Source organism: Thermobia domestica, chromosome 5 (genome assembly GCF_964235325.1).
Source record: "Thermobia domestica chromosome 5, izTheDome1.hap1.1, whole genome shotgun sequence".
Classification (NCBI taxonomy): Eukaryota; Metazoa; Arthropoda; class Insecta; order Zygentoma; family Lepismatidae; genus Thermobia; species Thermobia domestica.
In genome coordinates, this window is record NC_137458.1 from 319,691,147 (window position 1) to 319,711,335 (window position 20,189).

The 20,189-nt window shown below is 34.3% G+C and overlaps 1 protein-coding gene across 3 annotated transcripts in view; it reads right to left on the reverse strand.

Annotated features, from left to right (window-relative positions):
- The window catches only part of for (cGMP-dependent protein kinase for), a 316,811-nt gene that overhangs the window by 34,971 nt on the left and 261,651 nt on the right, over positions 1-20,189 (reverse strand). For all 3 annotated transcript variants that reach the window (XM_081760529.1, XM_081760527.1, XM_081760528.1), the window contains 3 exons: positions 11,043-11,148; positions 7,920-7,983; positions 1,455-1,532 (listed from right to left, as the gene is read on the reverse strand). In XM_081760529.1, coding sequence (XP_081616655.1) covers positions 1,455-1,532; positions 7,920-7,983; positions 11,043-11,148 — 248 coding nt within the window. The remainder of the gene's footprint in view (positions 1-1,454; positions 1,533-7,919; positions 7,984-11,042; positions 11,149-20,189) is intronic.

Consider the following 20,189-nt stretch of genomic DNA (forward strand, 5'->3'; position numbering starts at 1 on the left):
AAACGAAACGTTAGCAAGATGGTCTTTCTCATGTCCAAAGAGAGAGAGAAAAAAATCAGGTTATATTAAAAAAAAAAAAAAAATTGTCACTGAACTTGAATTATACAGACAGTGTTTAGTAAATACAATAAATAAATATACATTTTGAAGGAATATATAACAGAATATAAAATAGTAAGCTAAGTACATTTAACAATACTGCAATAATAGTATAATATTCTAATAATACTGAAATATACAATAAGTATTCTATGATAATGTAAACAGCGACAAACTGTTTCAACGATTCACTGTCGTTTTCATCAGTACAGATTGCTATGGGAATTTTTCAATTTTCTTAACTTACCATCTTTTCTTTTTTAAAATACTTTTGCTTCCTTCGTGGCAACAGTGAACAAACAAAAAGTGATGAAAAGAAACCACTTAAGAAGATAGAAGATTTTTTTTTTTTTTGTTTGTTTGTTTCAGCAGTAATGATCTAACAGGTAATTATTCCTACGCTTTAATTAAACCTTAAAACCACCTTTCCACATAAAAGGTACGCTCTTACGGAAGTAAAATATCGATTTGTTGAAATATTACCCTACGTTTTACTTTCGAACATTTGTTAAGATTTATTTTCATATAATTTTAAGCGTGTACGCTGCGATATTACTAACTGTATTGTATTATCTATTCTATAAATTTATACTAGATACATAACACCATCGACAACTATTGACTATTCTTGATGATAAAATAAATAAAATAAAATAATTTTAACATTTTAGCTTCAACTCAGGTTCCGCGCACAAATATAAGCAATATATAATATTGTAAACAGCGACGAATTGTTTCAACGAACCATTATCTTCTTCATCAGTACAGATTGCTCTTAGAAGTTTTCAATTTTCCTATGTAACCATCGTTTCCTTCTTTAGTTAATTCCTTTTTTTGTAAGTGCAAGTTTGATGACCTGGTCACTTTTTCTACAGTTAAATAAATCCAATATAATGTATAACCATTTAACCAGTATACCATGTTCAAGGAATCATCCCTATACAGAAATTTTCATCATCTATGAGTTGAAGGCAACGTCTTAATGTGAAATATTCAGCACTTTTTTTTTTTAGGTCACTTTGATGAAGACGATAATGACTCGTTGAAACAGTTTGTCGAGTTTACGGCATTATAGGATGCTTATACATTACTAATGTGTTTCAAGAAGGATACTGTTTATTTTTTATTTATTTATTAACGCTGCGTTAGTGAGTCAAAAATGAAAAAGTTACAAATGTTATAGAGTAAATCCAGAATTTAATACAGTTTTATCAATATGAATAATTTTTATTGTAAAATTCAATTGTGGAACGAAAGCGATGACTCGACATTACTTTGAATCTTTTAAATTTTTGGAAATTAAGTTTCCCGCGTTTTCTATTGTTACTAATAAAATAATAAATACAGATACTTGCCTGTCCTTTACTGATGATGAAGAATGTATCTCCTCTGGCTCCTTGTCGAATGATATAATCCCCGTTGTTGTAGAAAGTCTGGAAAAAGAAATAAAATTGTTATCTACCAAACAAACATAACAACCATATTAAAAAAAGAAAGAAAGAAAGAAAGAAAGAAAGAAAAAAAATACAGAAAACTAAACGTATTCACAAACGTATACAGTATAAAATGTAAAAAAGAAAGGAATAAATATACTTCAGAACGAAAATGGATGAAGAAGGAAATCCAAGCATAAACTATTGTTAGTTAAATATAATGAATGCTAAATTATCTTAATTATATTTTTAGTTTAATTCAACGAAAATCAAACTTCGATATCATACCGTTAAAATTCGAATATTAAAACAATATATTCTTTAAATATTCAATTAAAATTTATTACAGTGAGACTTCGATACCTCGAAGCTGAAGGGAATAGATAAAAAATCAGATTACTGAGTTTTCTCGAGTAATCAATGTTCGAGTTATCAAAGTGTCCACAACAAACATTCGAGATATCGAGGTTCAGCGTTCCTCATTAGAATTGACTATATAACCGCTATAACTCGAAGTTTTATTTATTCAATCTCTATAACTCTTAAACTCTTTAAGTTTCTTAAAATAAATCAGATGACTAGCAAAAATAAAATATTAAACATGAGTGAAATAATTACAGTACACATTAGCAACAAGGACAACTACGTAAAAGCATAGAGCTATAGCTTCGAGTTATCGAGATCACATCAAGAGAAATTCGAGTTATAAAGGTAAACTTCGACTTGTAGATGTTCGCACATACGAAAGTTCAAGACATCGAGTTTTTTTTTTTAATATGATTATGAAACCCTTTAAAATTCGACTTATCGAGGTTGTAATTTTTCAAACATTCGAATTACAGAGGTTATTTTAATATTGAGTGTTACGAAGAGTTCAAGGGAATGTGAAAAAAGTTCGAATTATCGAAGTCCAACTGTATTTGAATAATTATACGAACAATTTATCCGAATAACGAAAAAAGGTTATGCGAACACCGAGTATTCCCCGAGGTTGCCTCAGGTACTTATTTTAAAGATCTACCTTGGGACGAGGTAGAACAGAAAAATTTCTCGCCCTCAACGGGAATTGAACCTGGGGCCTATCCACTAATCAATTACAATATTGCGGCTCAAGGTTTCTTTCTTTTTCTTTCTTTTAATGCTAAGAAAGAAGAGCGATGATGTAATTTCGAAGAACCCACTGAATACGGCGGCCTTTCTTTGAAAACAAGGGGAAATATCTTCAGCGACGCAGTGTATATCAGTTCCATTTTCTAACTTTCGTTTAAAAAGGACTCTGTCCGTAAAAATGTTGGAAAATAACTCCACTTCATTATTCATTTAAGAATATAATATACAAAATAACAAACAAAAGACCACGTATTACATTTGGTGTAACATGGGCGCACGAAGAAGAAAAAATACGACACTGTTTTAATGAACAATTCCCAGCTGCTACAGTTACCGCGAAATCTTGATAAAGACATACAATGACCGCAAGCCATTCTAAGAAGTTTATCAGCAACGCACATCACACAAAGGAACTGTTTATACAAAGATGCTATCGCAAAGCCTTAGCCGTGTGTTAGTTAATAAATCCTTCTGCTTGTAGTGGCTATTGTTGCAAACCCAAACGAAATCGTAAACAGATTCATACCACAGACAATAAATCAAATTACTGGATAATTACATTTCGAATCAAACAATTCAGTTGTATTAAACAACTTTAACTTTCTTACATAAGGTCCTACTTTTTTTTCATTCAGTGTTTTATTTGTTGTGTTTTTTGCTTATTAGTTCAAAATGAAAGTTTTTAGTTTCACAAAACATTTCGTAATGCATATACAGTGGTGTATTTAGGATTTTGTTTCGGGGAGGCTATGCACAACACGGGGAAGCACGGGGGGCAACTGCCCACCTGAGTTTGAGAATTAAATATATTTTAATTTATGCATAAATTGAAGTTTTAATGCCAAGAATTGCAGACTGGTGAATCTTATGTGATATGATACACACAAAATTTAGCAGTGAATCTAACCTTTTATTCTATTCACAAAAGAAAAAGGAAGCATCCTGTTGGCCTACCTAATATTCCAGGCTACTTAATTCGCTCTCTTGATTTTCTTTAATTCAAACCTTTACCTTTCTTCGATGTAAATATTCCTTTATTATAATAACTAAAATTTAGTTATATTGAGATCCGTGCAAGTTGGTACGGAATACCAGTTTCGCTTGTCAGCTCCTCTTAGTTCTGATGTTACTGACGACGGACGACTTGAATCATAACTAACAACGGTCAAAAGTAGGAGAAACGAACCGAAGTAACAACTAAGAAAAAGAAACTGGACGAAAGAAAGAAAAAAGAACGTAGTTCTTATATGGAATGAAATTTGACAAATACAGCATTATTCCTGAACAAAGAGCATAAGAAAATGGAAAGCCAATGAAATTCTTAGAAATGGTAAGAAGGGTTATTGTTGTACGTGGAATGCGAAAAACTAACAAATTTATTTGTGGGGGCTTTATATGTAATACAGCACAAAGGCTACATGCTATAATTAGTGTTGTCACAAAATTCTGGTACCTATTTCTCAAAAGTATAATTTTACTAGTTAACAAGTTGTAGGTAACAAGTCTAAATTTTACAAGTGCTTATAATTTGTTTATCGAAAATCCTGGAAGGCACTTCGTAACTACTATTTTTACAAGTAAGCTGTAGTGTGTGTTTATATTTGTCGTTTTCATCTAAAGATTATGTTAGGCAGGGGTGTAGCCAAGGGGGGGCCCATCGGGGCCGGGCCCCCCCAAATGGTTTCCTGCCCCCCCCCCCCCAAATGACCAGCTTTTAAAACATCATAGTAAAATTATCTCGCTTCATTCATTTAAAAGTAACAAATTTTATTGACAATTAATAATTTATGGTAAAATAGTAAGGAGAAATATTGTTTTTTTTCCATACCGATTGAAAAATAGTATAGTATCTCTTCCTTATACCGATCGAAAAATAGGATACTTTTTTTTTTCTGACAGCAGATTACACAATTTACTGCGATTTATATGCTTTAACAAGTACAATTTTTATATGCTTTAACAAGTGTTTTAAAAGACATAGAGAATAGAAAATTTGGTGAGAAACAATGCTTTTATTCAATTTGGGTTTCATTCGCTCTCTTTTATTTCTACTCAGTGTAATAAAATAATAGTTTTTTTTTTTTTTTTTTTTTTTTTTTTTTTTTTTTTTTTTAGTCACGAATAATAAATATTTTTGTCAGGAAACCGTAAAGAAATTATGTGAAATTTCAAAGAAAATCAATCTTGTGTAGATAGGTTCTGTATACAAGGTCTTAAATTTAAAGGTAACCAAGAAAAGTTTTGTTGCTTTTTCACCCACCACCTTCGAACATTGATATGTCACCTAACTTGGAAGATCAAAAATAGTCCCCATCAGCATCGACGACCTTCTGAAAACGTTCTGAAAGACCATGGAATCCATCACGGTAGAACTTGCTGGGCCGTGAAACGAAGAAAGTATCAGGTTCATTTTGGACTTTTACTAGGGATTTGAACTGGCGTCTTCTAAGGTGATTGTTCAAAAGATGGAACAGGTGATAATCGGACGGTGCAATACCCGGGGAATATAGTGGTTGAAATAATGTTTCCCATCCAAAGCTGAAAATGGTGTCCTGAGTCATCTTAACCACGTGGGACTTAGCGTTGTCCCATAAACGAGGACCCATTTGCAATTCAGAAGCGATGGCTCCAGAGTTTTGAGTTTTTGTTGAGCACAGCTCAACTGCTGACACTACACAGTTGCATTGATGCTCTGACCAGCTGGTAGCAGTTCCCGATGCACGATGCACCAAACACACAGAAGGACCTTATTCTGGTACAGTGCTGGTTTCGGCTGTTTTGAAATCGGTTCATGGGATGCTAACCAATGATGACGGCGCCGTGGAGCTTCGTATAGGACACACTTTTTATCACATGTCAACGCCCTGTCCAGAAATGGCTCCGAAACAGTAAATAAACACAGGCGACTGCCGCGTTTCCTTCTGGCCCGGAGTCAAAATATGTGAGACTCATTGACCCAACTTGTAGTACTTCACAAGTTGATGGATGTGCTGCCGAATGGTTTCTCCACACACTGAATTGTAGTCCCAGTGTGTACACGTATTGGTCTTCCGGCACGTTATGTTTTCGGGTGTTTCCATCGCTGCAATGTTCGCGTCGTCACGACACCCTCACCAGAGGCCTGGCATATCTTCTGTCCCACTACAGCGGCATTTGACCTCCATTTGAACTCGTTCAGCATACATGCTCTTATGACGCTCTGTGGAGGTCCCATGTTCCCTCTGGCTTTACGCAAGTTCACGGTGTGTCTTAATTGCCACAACCAGGTAGTATGTTGGATATACCCACACCAACAACTGACGTTCGCCTTATCTCCACTCGCATTCAACTCACGGTGTGAGGTCCAATTGAACACAGACTTCCACGAAAAGGGACAGAACTTTCTTGGTTACCTTTATAGTTATGCACAAAAGTATAGCGTTTGGTCCCGGGCAGTAGTTCTTGATTAAGCATAATAAAAACTATCTTGAATATAATTTATGGATAATAATAATAATAATAATAATAATAATAATAATAATAATAATAATAATAATAATAAAAATAGTAATAATAATAATAATAATAATAATAATAATAATAATAATAATAATAATAATAATAATAATAATAATAATAATAATAATAATAATAATAAGCTAAAATAGTGTTTTTAGTTTTCCAGAAGAAAACCAAAATTTTCCTTTCTTTCAGGCCTCAAAAACACTAGCAGCAAAACTTTTTTTTGGCTTTGTACATTGTAGCTGGCCCCCCTCAAAAACGACGGGCCCCCCCTACACAAACTTGCTGGCTACACCCCTGATGTTAGGTTAAGCAACAAAGTAACTACCGATAGGCGTACTTAGGTCCAAGTCAGCTATAGTGTTTATATTTGCCTTCTTTTCATGTAACGATTGTGTTAGGATAGGCGACAAAACTACACTACACTGAACTACATTTTATAATTTATAATTCAAACTCTATTAGAGGTTTAGGTTATCTTCCGCTAACTTCGACATTGGATAATGTGCGTATTTAAATTTAGCCATTGACCTTGTAAGGAATTAAGTTTAAAGTTGATTCATTATAACATTTTGTAGATTACAATTTTTAAACGAACAAAAAATCATTTAAAAGAAATTCAATATTGGATTTGTACGATTTCACTTTCTGACATTAATATAGAGTTACCAACTTTTGAGAATGGAAATACGGGACGCCCTCCTGAAGTACACAGACTCTTAAGATTGTGAGATCATCACCCGTCCAGATCAACCTGAAAGTGGTTACTTCACATAAAATTGAGGGATTCGGAGTTCGAATTTTAAAATTTTAGTTACTTTTGAAGCATTTATTACACTTAGGATTCCAGTTTTGGTTGAGTCGGCACACGTAATTTTTGTAGTCTACCATCAATAATACATCGTGAATTTAAAACAGAAAAGCAAATATAATAGACAATATAACTATGGCATGTACAAAATATACTTGAAAAACAAGTCTTTGCTGGGGCTGGTAATGTCTCATAATGCTTACACACTTTTGCTGGATCTAGATGCTTTATTTAAATGGAAGCTGAAGCTGAAGATGAACCAGTGCTAGCTACGCTTTTGAAAATGTACTTTTGTTGACCTTTAGTAGTTTTGATAAGTTCAGTAAATTTTCCTGCCTTTAACTCTTGAACAAATTCCGCGCACGACAGGTGGATATCAAAGCGAATTATATAAGCTCTGCTTTAACCATGTTCACCGACAAACGATTCCTTTCGTCACTCCAAAATAATACGAATAGAACAGGGAATAGGACTCTAGTAAGAGGAAAAATTACCAGATATTTAACGTCCGGTTTTGAGGTCTTACCGTAAACTGGACAAGGAGGTCGAAAACCGAATGGTTGGCAACCCTACATTAATATCCTCTTTATACTTTAAGAAATGAAACAAAGATTCAAAGATAAGATGGCGTCACACTTCTCGGAAGAATAATTTTCACCGTGGTAACGCTTTTCTTTTTAAGATGCATTCTTTTGCCTTCTTTACATTAAATTAATGATAGATTTTTTAATGTTAAAACAAGTGAGAAATATCAAAATAATCATTTAAAAAAGAATCAGCAAAATCAAAATGTAAAGATTTCTCTTTTAAAATACTTTAAATAAAGAAAAACTTTCTCATTTACACGAAATAAGTCAGCTGAATATTTCGACGATAATCTCTCCAGCCTACATCGTTAATATAATTATTCTTTTTATTAATAAATGAGACAGTATAATCTAACTAAAGACTGATCTGATACCTACCTCTTCCAAAACGTCCGAAATTTTTATCAAAGTTTCTTCAGGGAGGTTTTTGAAGATTGGAACACTGAAATAAAACAGATATGTAAGATAAACATTATAAATAACCGAATTTTTAAACATATATATAACTGAAAATCATATATTGAGTTACTACCATAGATATATATAAATCAAATGGTGTCGCGGAATCGTGATTATCGGTATGGACCTCACCATAATAAGAGAGGTTATCATCATCATATGCATTCTGCCATTCGCATTTTCCCCAACATTTCTTCGGTAATCCAGGATTTCTTTAGCCCGTGTTAGTTTCATTATTGAGTGTTTATTCTCCACATTCATGTAGGCATCAATATATATATTCCTCGATATCTGTCTACATGAGAAGTATCCTCAGCGTTTACTTCATTTCAAGAATTAATTCATTTCAAGAGGCTACGATGGCAAGCAACGTCATTTCAGGTTTTGCTTGGGGGTAGGGAAAGACTCCGATATAAGTAAATTTTGCGGTTTTTCATTAGTATATTATCATAGCATTGGTTAAAATGTCAAATTTGTCAAATTTTAGGGTCATCCTCCTTTGAAGGCTCAAATGACATAAGTGATATGTGCACTGATCTAATGTCTAGGAATCGCATTACATTGGTTCATTTCCACAAAATTGCAGATAAGAGGAATCCCTCTTCCTATGCAAAGTGTGGAAAATTCCTAGAACTGACTGTAAAAGGATACTGTTAACATCATAAACAAAAAGCCCAACAGTGAAAAACGATAGGCTACCCAACTGTCAACGTTGGCCCTACGTTGTAATTGGTCGTTCTGTCGATCATTTACCAACCAAGCATCACATATGAGTCCTAATAGTGGGAAATGGTAGGCTAACCAGCTGCCAACGTTGGCCCCACCTTGTAATTGGGCTTTGCCTATCATTTGCCAACCAAGCATCACACAGTAGGCTCAACAGTGGGAAACGGTAGGCTAACCAGCTGTTAACGTTAGCCCTATGTTGTAGTTAGTCGTTTGCCGATCATTTGCCAACCAAATATCACAACAGTAGGCTCAACAGTGGGAAACGGTAGACTAACCAGTTGGCCTTACGTTGTAATTGGTCGCGTTTACCAACCAACTTAATTGTCAGAACAGTTCCTACTGAAATAAAATAAAAATTTAAAATATTGCGACAGGAAGTGTGTAGTCGAAACTGTTAGATGAATGACGGTAAACCAAAGGTTGGCTAACTTTGTACACTTTAAACTAAGTTGATCCAAATTTATTTGTATTTTTCAACTTAATTTTTGCAATTATCAATCCCCAAGCATGCCGACCACTAGTCTACCAATTATGCTGTTAGGGTGTATTCTCACCCGTATACTAGCGGCTGCTCTCACCTTCAAATTTGGTAGATGGGTGTATCTTTCCAGGAATTCGTTACCGGAATTTGTGCAGTATTCTATCTATTGTTGAATGTCCGAAATATCACCAGAAACTGTGCCACTTTAAGTTTGGAAGCGGCAGTTTTGGATTTTGGAAACAGTTAAAATCTCATGGTGCTAAATCAAGGGAATAAGGGAATTGATGAATTTCAAGATCAAAAACTCGTGAAATGCTATTCCATATTTCTATAAATTATTTTCCGCCAACAGCGCAACACAAACACATGTCCCATGTCTGCTATTCCATTCAAATATACGTTCAAGCGCAAATAACTGTCGTCTCGCCACATAGCGCTACGCCGCGAACATTCCTGGGATCAACACTGTCACAATTCGATATGAACTGTTAAGATCCATATGTGAAATTCAAAGCTCCGTCTTGATACAAAAATTCTGCTCAAAAAGCAAGAAATTCATTACAAACTGGACTCTTCATCGTGTTATCTGTATTTAAGTTTACTATATATTTTAGGATAAAAATACAATAGTATTCATATTTCTAAGTTAATTACAAAAACGTAAAATCATTTGTAGTATTTTAATATGTTCTAGATTTATCTAACACATGATAATTAATATAAATTTGTCTATAGAGTGAACAAATAATCAACTTAAGTGTTTCCAGCACTCATCTCTGTGTCTGTCGACAGATTTTATTTGTGATCACAAATAATCTGTCAATAGGCACCAGGGTAAGTTGAGAATACACATATGTGCTTCTTATGTTACTGAAATAATGATAGTGGTAGTAACGGACATGTCTAGATACATGGGACCTTATTAAATCTTACATTAAAAAGCACCATAAGAGCAATATAGTATATGCTATTGTATAATATCAGATCTGATTATGAATTATTTATAATATCTGATTTTTTGTTTGTCATAAAAGAAGGGGAAAATATATAAATAAAAACACTTTATTCCCAAAAGTAGACAACATATTCGTATGTTGTATGCCCCTCAAAGAAATATATATAATTCTTTTCAAAATTATGTTCCCGATTTCGTTAATTTATTATTCGAACAGTAATCACCTTTTGTATGTAGTTTTCTCTTTGTATTGCAGAGACGTAGTTACGTAGACATCCACCAGAAGGCAGTTCAGTCGAAGTGAGCAATATGGCTTCTACAGGCCAGCAGAAAGCGTTCTGTGTGCTTGATTTCCATGGGACTAAGTACGTTTTGGAAGTTCAACGGCATTTTTCTGGAAAATTTCCGGTATTTGCTACAACCGTGGTTGAATTACGTAAGCACATCATTGCAGCTGTGGCCGATATCGACCCTGACATGCTAGGAACAATTTGGCGGGAACTTGGTTATAGAGTAGATGTGTGTCGTGTAACTCATGGATCGCATATTGAACATTTGTGTGTTAAAAAAAAAAAAACTTTTTGAATTGATGAATCAGTGTGTATAATCTCTGCTTACATACGTGTCATTAAAATAATAATAATAATAATAATAATAATAATAATAATAATAATAATAATAATAACTGAAATCGTGAACATCATTTTGACTCACCCTGTATATATATATATATATATATATATATATATATATATATATATATATATATATATATATATATATATATATATATAGGGGTATGAATTACGAACACTAAAGCAAGGAATCTTTACAATGCCTAAATAAATAATGAGCAACTCTTAAAGCAAACAATTACCTCTTCAAGAAGTCTGTGTACTCCACTTGTCTGATGAGACCAGTTCTCATCATAATAGTCTGGAAACACTGTCGCTCGATGGCCCATAATTTACAGTCGGTGGCAGCTGAAAATACATTACATTGCGTTAACATAAAACACTCGATTTAAAAACTACACTTAATGAATATTCTTACTCAAACCTCTCTTTGGAAATAGAAAAAATGTAAAATAGACTTGTTAAATTATGTGAATGCTTTATTTAATAATAATAATGCAATAACTAACCGAACAGACATATAAATTGCTATAAAGAAATTAAAGAAACACAAAACTTTGGATGTAGACTAAATTCCTGCTGAGTTAATTTTAGCTAGAGGAGAAAAATTGTGGAACGAGATTTTAAAAAAAAATCATTTTCCTCGTTCGGGACAAGGAGAAATTGCCACAAAACTGGAAACAATCAATCATTGTTCCAACTAACAAGAAAGACGACAAAATTAATTGTAATAATTACCGAGGCATCTCTCTTTATTAACATACTATAAAATCCTTTCATGGCCGTGTGCACCAACGATGTTCAACTGTTGAACGAGGTCATAACCAAGCTCGGTGAAAATGTCTGTCGGTGAACAATTTTAATGTACACCAATTTTTACTATTTAGCAATCATAGAGTAATAGTCGACATGGCTTATGGCTGCGGCATTCCTACTATAAAACCACCAGTATGGTTATAGAACAAGAACAAGATGTACTGAACTTCGACTTTCAATTGTGCAACAAAAGTCCTGGAACCACGTTTAAACTTGAAAGTTTAATGTTGAACGCGTTTGAGTGATCGATCGTTTAAACTTCATTGGTGTACACGGCTGTCAAACATTCTATTAGCAAGATAGACCCCATATGCAGATGAAATTGTTGGAGATTATCAGCGCAGATGTAGGCAAAATCGATCAACTATCGACCAGATCCTCACCATTCGCTAAATACTCAAAAAGAAATAGGAATACAACGATCTAATGCATTAATTATTTGATTTCAGAAAGGCTTTCGACTTGATGAAGAGGGATTGCCATCCTTATCAAATTCGGCATGTCCAGGTAGGAAAATACTTGTTCACCAATGTTTACGTCCAGAATGGCCTGAAACAAGAAGATACGTTGTCGCCATTACTATTCGATTTTGTTCTAGAATACTCTAAGGAAAACTGATGTTAGCAACCAGGACCTATAGCTGAATTTCACGCACCAAGTTGCTGATCTAAATTTGATAGGGAATGATACGAGGGCAATAGAAAGAAATGCAGAGGTTTCATTAAACACCTGCTGGGACATGGGCTTAGAAGTAAATGCAGAGGAAACTAAATACATGGAAGTTCATCGGAATTGTAATACTGCAAATTATGGATACTTTAAAATATCAAATAATAGTTTCGACGAAGTGGATACTTTCAAATATCTAGGATAAATATTAAGACGAAAACCATATTCACGAAGAAAAATGTCGACTAAAAGCAGGGAATTCGTGTTATTATTCAGTTCAAAATCTCTTGTCGTCGCGAATTCTATCAAGGAATTTGAAGCTTTATATAAAACAACAATCATGTCTGTTGTGCTATATGGTTGCGAAACATGGTCGCTTACTCTGAAGGAAGAACATAGACTGAAAGTATTTGAGAACAAGATCCTGAGACGAATATTCGGACCCAAGAGGGACGGGAATGAGGAATGTCGGAAACTTCATAACGAGGAACTGCATAATTTAAACGGTTTACCAAACATTGTTAGGGTCATTAAGTCTGGGAGAGTCAGGTGGGTAGGTCATGTAGCCAGAATGGAAGAAAGTAGGAACGCTTTCAAAGTCTTAATTGAAAGTCTAATCGGAGAAAGACCGTTAGGAAGACCTAGGACAATATTAAGATGGACCTCGCAGCAATGGGAATACAAAGTAGAAACTGGATCCAGTTGGCTAAGGATAGAAGTCAATGGAGAGCTTTCGTGAATGTGGCGTTGAATCTCTAGGTTCTATAGACCATGGAATTAGTTAATAATAATAATAGCACAAGGTTTAAGACCGGTCTAAGTCGGGACAGTCATTTCTTTTTGGTCCAAATTTTGGTTTATTTGAAGTGAAGTAGGGCCGCGTACATGTTTTTTCTCCTTTCTTTAGCAGTGAGTTATTTCATTTCACAGTGATTGTTAGTATTTTATTTTCTTACAAAACTAATGAAGTCCAATGGTAGCACGTAGAATGTAATGGATAGGTTGCCAAAATTGCCATCTTCTTAACTTCCTATCATTCGGTTGGAATATTTTAGAAAATTCAATCCGGTTTCAATCCCTAAAGATAGGGAACTCTTATTCAAGTTACAATGCTATATAGTGGATGCGACGGCTCCTGAAGCCTGGGCTCTACACCAATCATTGAACTGCTTTCCCTCACATGTGATGCATCGGAAGAATTCGGAACGATTCGTGGAGCTTCTTCCGAACGCACACTTAAGACAAAGTGCAACAGCAGAAGTACACCAACAATGTTGCCAGACTTAGAAGACATGGGAAAAAAGTGACAAAAAAAAACAACAGCATTTAAAGAACTTTAACACGAACACTAACAATTCTTCCAATTAAATTGTAACAACAATAATAGCAAAAATATAAAATAACGACCACAACAATAACAATAAAGCGAAACTTAGCGGCAATCTGACAACACTGTATCATCAGCAGATGTTCTCCATATAGCGCGCGAGACGACAATGACAAAATTTCATACGTGGATTTGATGACGTGATACACTCTGGCATCCTATTGGGTGGTGAAATTGGTAAATCTAGGTCAAGCTTCACGAGTCCTCGCGATCACTATAGTAAAAAAAAAAATAGTAGCAAAGTTTTCTTTGCTACGTTATAGGTAAAGAGAAATTTGTCTATAAACATGCATTCATTAATTTAGTGGTAGCAATAAAGAAGTAAAGCACTCCATTTCCAAATCAATTTGCACTTTCTTCCATGCATATATGCATTAGATTTTTTCAGTGATTCCTTATTAAAAGCGTTTTTAAGTATGTGGAACCAATTAGTGTTCAATCAACCGATTCCTTTAGCTTCACTACTTTCCATTATTGAGAGTTATTATGTGATTGATAGTTTTTCGTATTCAGCAAAGAGAAAAAGGCCATATTTAGAATAGGCGGCAGTGACTGAACTTCCATTCTTAATCACCGTTAGGCTTCACTTAATGTCAATCTTTTCTTGTAACCAGGACCGACCGGCTCTACCATATATGCAACACATGCACTTAGACGAGGGGCAAGATTCGAGGGGCGGCAAAATCTGTTGTAACTATATTATTTAAAATAAATATTTCTAGTTGGAAACAGTCTTCATGATAATGGTAGTTAAATTTACTAAGCTGATTTCTATTTAAATGCTACATTCAGAAATTATGTTTAGCTCGCATTAGATTAAGATCACATGGACAGTGTTAAAGCAAATGCTCAAACAAATCCCAGCATGAATTGCTTGATTGTCGTCAAATACAAGAACTTAATTCTCCAACAGTAGCGAATACCTGTTCCTATTTAGTTATTTATCGCAGTTTTGATATGAAAACTAGATTTGTTTGTCACAAATAAGTTCCTCATCATTGAAGATAGAAACAAGTTTTTTTTTTTTTTTAACAAATGTAGTAGAAAAATCAAGAAATATAAATAAAAGAGCTACTTCCACTGCAATTGCAAACTGATATATTGAGATTGAAGTTCGATATTGAATTCTATAAAAAAGGATTATCATCTTTCCTCTGCAGGCGTGTTTGCTTTATCTTTCACTAACATAATAGATTATTATTTAAAGAAAAAATAGACACAACGAAACTGTATTTGCAGTGTTTAGGTCTTTCTGAGTGCGAGTGCTGTTTCCCTCACCTTCGTTGTTCATGATGGGGTAGCATACTTAAAATCCTGTCTTTTAAGATTTGTTCTCTCTGGAGAAAGAGGGCGGGCGTCCAATGATACCATTGCACGGGGTAACAGGGACAGGCCCTGATTGTAACGGAACGATTGTGAAATAGAAATTGTTATTTTTCATAACATTGTTATATTAAAATGAATATTTATTAAATGGTTTGTCACATTACCTCACTATTAAGTATATAGTATATACATTTATGTGTGATTACAATATATTAATTATTTTTCATGAGAGTTTAATTAGTCATAAATACTTCTTATTAAATCATGATTCAATGTTTTAACTATTCTCATCAGATTCTCAACATATTACGCACATGCACGTATGATGGACTACAAACTTCACTTATTATTATTATTATTGTTTGTCTATTCTTTGGATAAGCACACTGGACAAGAAATTAGTCATCCCGTAGAACTAACATTAGTCCGTTTCTGTCATAGATGGCGTTCCATTAGTAACACGTATCTAAATGACTCATAGTCGCTGCCTATGACACATTTTAGCCATTCTAATTTACAAAAGTAAGACTTAAAGGTCTTCACTACAGCGAAATTAAACTACCGCTAATTTTAGAGTTTTTCTTTGATATCTTCAAAACAAATAAAAATATTCGTAAAGCAGGAACGTAGTGAACTAGACAATACTATTTTGCATGGGATACCTTTACCACAATTCACCTACCTGCTTTTGGTATGGCGCTATTTACAGAACCCGCAAAAAATGCTAAATCTATCTACAGTTGCAAATCGAAAGCAGACGGATGAGTTGTTACAACGGTGTCACATGCAAATTCGTATTGTCTAGTTCACTACGTTTCTGATTTACGAATATTTTTATTTGTTTTGAAAATATTACAGAAAAACTGCAAAATTAGCGGTAGTTTAATTTCGCTGTAGTGAAGACGCTTAATGAAAAATCACTTAGAAAATATTTTGGGGAGCGGACCCACAATTCCGGGTTTATCCAATTAGTTTTGCCTGTTGTTGGGAGATAAACGGTCATTTCATGCAATATATAGGGAATACCTCTAAAATCTTCATTTGACTTCGAAGTGTTATAGCTTGAAAATCGTATTTAAATGAAACGTCTACCATTCAAACCACGGAGTGTTCAAGCTTCGTTTGGCTGGCGGGAGATGTCATAGGCAGCGCCTGTGCTCGTGACATCTCCCGCCAACCGCCAGGCGACTCGATAACTTCCGTCAATGTTCAAGTTATGAAAAAAATCTACTTTTGACTTGAGCGTCGTGCGGCAGGAGGGCACACGAACATTTCTGAACTGAAACCTTAACTTAACTACGATTACTGCATTTTGTAACAAATTTGTATTTTCTTTTTCAAATCCGATACAGCATTTTGAAATCGGATGATATGTGAATACGTGTATAGGCGAGAAATTTGAGCAGTCCCTCTTACGGACTGTAGCTGTACCACTCAAATACAATTAGCCATTTTCAAGCTATAACACATTAAAATCGGTTAAAGACTTTAGAAACGCCCTGTATACTTCATTTTTTAAACTTCATTTCAATTTGAATCTTTTTTGAGCATTGCTGAATAGCTTGACTTAGGACCAACAAGTAGACCTATATTGGCATTCCTATCCTTTTCTTACAAAACAAAAAAAAAAAAAAAAAAAATCCTTTTTCATTATCTTAAATGACTAAAGAATGCAATACTTACACAATGTTAAGAAAAAGGCTCAGAAAAACAAAAGTGGTTTTAAAATATTTTCACATGTTTTGTTTGTGTTAATTTTCTCTGGAAGCCACATAAAATTTTTGTTCAGGTAGTTCATTATGGTTGTGAGTTGCCAAATACGTACAAAAGAAAAGAAAAAAACTTATAAATAGCTATATGTGACGTCGTACTACAAGTTCCCAAAACAACTTCGTTTCCAGAAGGTGTACTTAAAAAGTTTGAAAAAGTGAAAGTCGTTACAATCAGCCGGTTAGATGCAGATATAAAAATGCTGCCTTGATTTTTATCGCTCTAAAATTGCATATTGCGGTTGTACGTGAGTGTAATTCGTAGTTCATGTGCAGTGCACGAGTGCATAGTTAAATGTTAATGCATAATTATGCCTTTATGGAACTATAAATATGTCTTCAATCTTTCTTTCCAGTTCAGAGAGCACATAGTAGGTTGTTGAGTTGTTTTAAATAAGTATTCTGGTCTCATGGGGCATTCACAGAACATATAATCATGATAAAATGAATTCATAAGTACAAAAGATGGTTGTATGTTATTCGGGAGTAGATTTCTGCCAACCACAAGTATGTATAAACATGCTAAAAGCAAACATTGGAATATTATATAGGTTTGAGTATTCCTGAATACAATGTACTCCTGAACTTTGATGATCCCGTTCACATATATACGAGAACAAAGGAAAAAAGAACTCCGCAATAACCTGATAAAATGGGTTAAATGACTATAGTAACTTATTAATATCTATTGTAAATATTGATTAATTTTTATGAAGCAAATGTATTTTAATTCTTAAAGTAGTAGAAACTTAACCATCTTGTGTGTTTATTTATTTATTTTTAGAACGCGTGAGCTAGCTCAAATGGCCTCATGTACGGAGTGTGGTGAAGAGATACTGGCGAATCGTGCATGTATTTAATGCTATAGTGCACTAAATAGGCAAGGAAATAACACTGCAAACTGATGAGAGTGGTGTCATGGGCATAGGAGTGTCGACAGTTGGGTTTTAGGACACAGGTTGTGCCCATGAAATCATTTGAGGGGGACAACTTTTCATTGAAAATGGTACTATCAAATTGAAAAATGGAAATTTTGGAAGGAGAAACGTATATTTAGGGAGAAAAGTAAATTTGGGAGGAGAAAGGGACATTTGGGGAGAAGAATGGTAAATTTTGGACAAAATGGTAAATTTGGAGACTGCGCTCAAACCGTTGAGAGAATGGGCACCCCAGCATGGTATAGTCTCAGAAGTAGCCGTCCCTCGTTATCAAGGTTAGAGGAATACGTAATATTGTATCTGGAGACGTTCGCATGAAGGCTTGAGAGTGGCATCTTCCTCTGAAGCTAGTCTAAATTAATCAAAAACACTGGATCAGATACAAGTGGGTATTCCCAAATATTTGCCGAAGCTGGCGAACAATTCTCGAGTTCACATAGAACTTAAATTTTGTATACAAATTGCATCTATTCTGAGGTACTAGTCAACAGCTGTTGATATGAAATTTTCAATAAGTCATTACTCTTAGCACTCCCTGTCTGTTATAATTCTCGAAACATTGGTCAAAGTCACAACGGGCACAAAGCTAATAAATATGTAATTTTTTAAAAGAGAGTTTTAATACAATCATATATATATATATATATATATATATATATATATATATATATATATATATATATATATATATATATGTGTGTGTGTGTGTGTGTGTGTGTGTGTGTGTGACATCCTCTTAGTACATGCCTTTTAAGGTGTTTCCAATAAACTGACAGTTCTCACTTCGTAGATTTCACCTTTACAAACACCACTGATATATTTGTTTAAGCAATTGGTCCCTTTCTCCTCCCAAATGTACCATTCTTCTCCAAACAGGGTTTATATCTACACTGTTTTTGGTCAAATGTTTCATACCAAATTGTCATGCAATGGTTCATATTTGATCGAGTATTCATTGAAAGGACTGCCGCAAAAGTTTATTAGAATTCCTAGTGAAACAGTCGGGATGATCGGCCACAAGACCGAACCCAGGACATTCTGATTGAAAAGTAAAAACGCTTAACATTAACCTACCTCGTTTGATTATGAGAATTTGATTGGAGTTCAACATCTCCTTCAGCACACGGGCTAACACATAGATTTACGGCCAAATAATATAAACTCAAACCGGAAATCGAAGTCGGATATTCCGTGGCGAAGGAATGTCTACTAAGAATACAGCCACAGCGGAATATTAGCAACAATGATTTTCACTTGTTCGAAAATTATGAGATTGCTGGGAAAATTATGATATTGCTGGGAAACTTGACGGTACAAACCGTAGTATGTGGTACAGTGAAACCTCCCTTTGCGGACACCTCTCAATAATGGACACCTCTAGAGTACGGACAGATTGTTTTGTCCCGGCAAAAATATATGTTCTCTTACAGAACAAATCCCTCCCTTTTACGGACACTTTCATATACGGTGCCTTTTTCATCCAAACATTTCAATAACCTCTTCATAACGGACAGGAATTATTCTCGGTTGTGCGATATATTGCGGTACACAAAAATTTTTTTTCCACACAAGTGTATCTATCATGAGTCTAGACCTGGTGAACCATCAAACAGAACAGCTTCAAGCTGCATTTGAAATTATTCTTTTTTTCTACCCGCAACAAACTGATTTCTGGTGGAAATCCTAGAAAACCATCAATAAGAAATAACACTCATGTAGGGTCAATTGTATCGACAAAAAATCTATGCGAAAAATCTTCCGGGGACATGCATTATCTTTTGCAGGTTACGAATATATTAACAAATCCCGCAGCAATAATATTATTTAACAGAAATGAATTTCTCCTTCATCCCTCCCAGTAATTCAAATACTAAATAGAATACCTTCTTATTGAATTTTACGTATTTACGCTCATACATAATGTATTTACTGTATAGAACTGCATACAATTATTGTTGTAAGAAACTAAATTTCTGTAACCTCTCTGTAACGGACACCTCTCAGTAACGGACAAAAATTCATGTCCCATTAGTGTCCGTTATTCACAGGTTTCACTGTATTTACAATTTACTTCGGACAATTATGGAGATAATTTAAAAAAATACATGCATTAATGTTACAATTCCCATTATACTTTCTAATTCATAGTGATCAATTCTTTGCCTATTCTTTAGCACCTCCTTCCTTCAAAATCCGATGATTGGGTGGAAAATCGAGAAAACATAACGGTATTCCCATAGAAAGACATTCTAAAAATATGTAACAGTACTATCATTGTATAACTCTCCTTAGCATGTCTATAATTGCGTGCCTGGAGCGGTCTAAATGCATGGAGGGCATATTCACACTTGTTTTTACTTTCAATACGTTGAAAGCAATCTGCTTCAAGACAGACCTAAAGAAATTAGATCACGCATTGCTTGTGGCTTTCTTAACACCTAACAGACAATAACTGTTTCCAATGTATTTTTCTATATTTTTGTT